Source organism: Condylura cristata, unplaced genomic scaffold, assembly GCF_000260355.1.
Source record: "Condylura cristata isolate star-nosed mole 26May11 unplaced genomic scaffold, ConCri1.0 scaffold00073, whole genome shotgun sequence".
Classification (NCBI taxonomy): domain Eukaryota; kingdom Metazoa; phylum Chordata; class Mammalia; order Eulipotyphla; family Talpidae; genus Condylura; species Condylura cristata.
Genome location: NW_004567174.1, coordinates 78,285 through 79,028, shown reverse-complemented (window position 1 = coordinate 79,028; position 744 = coordinate 78,285). Strand labels below are relative to the sequence as shown.

At 75.1% G+C, this 744-nt stretch overlaps 1 protein-coding gene across 1 annotated transcript in view; it reads right to left on the bottom strand.

Moving 5' to 3' along the window:
• Positions 1-376: 376 nt before the first annotated feature.
• PFKFB2 (6-phosphofructo-2-kinase/fructose-2,6-biphosphatase 2) overlaps positions 377-744 on the bottom strand; it is a 4,653-nt gene continuing 4,285 nt past the window's right edge. Inside the window, exon 7 of the mRNA XM_012734805.1 lies at positions 377-499. Coding sequence (XP_012590259.1) covers positions 377-499 — 123 coding nt within the window. The remainder of the gene's footprint in view (positions 500-744) is intronic.

The window sequence follows — 744 nt, the reverse complement described above, 5'->3', positions numbered from 1 at the left end:
CAGCTCTGGCCGCGCCCCAGGGCTTTGGGGCCCCCCACCCCGCCCGAGGTCTCCTGGATGGAGCCGCAGCCTGCCCACACCAGCCTGCCCCTGGCGCGTCCCCACGAGCGAGTGGACACAGCTTCCGGGGTCTGTGCGGGGGCGGCCACCCTGCGGGTACCCGGGCATCGCGCCAGGGTGCCACGGAGCCGCTGGTCTGCACGGGCCGCGGTGCCCCAGCAGGCGGCTGACACCAGGCTCGAGGTCCTCGGGGCCCTCCTGCCCTCGCCCCCCCGAGTCTGCAGCTCCCCAGCTCGGCCTGAGCCCTGCCCACGCCGGGGCCACGAGGCCTAGGCCCGGGGACGCACCACGGGGCGACGGGCACGCACGAGAAGGCTCAGCCAGGTTTATTTTGCTGACGCAGAGGAGTGTCGGGAGTCTCGGGGCGCCCCCACGGCCCTGAGCCCCGCCCGGAGCAGCGCTCGCCCAGCTCCGTGGAACCCCGAACCTGGTGCTTGGGCTGAAAGCCCAGGGGGGCCGGCGGCTCTGTGCAGGGGCTAAAGGCGTCCAGAGCTGACACAGGCCCAGCCCCCCAGACCCCAACTCCAGGCCCAAGGCCGTCCGCACACCCCCGCCCCTGGACCCCAGGGCTGCTCCTCAAGCCCCAACCCAGGGCCCCGGTGCCCCGGGCCTCCCCGCTCCGGCCGAAGCTGGCTGGACGCTGGTCACCGCGAGGGCCACCGCCTCCGGGCTCAGGACGCGCCG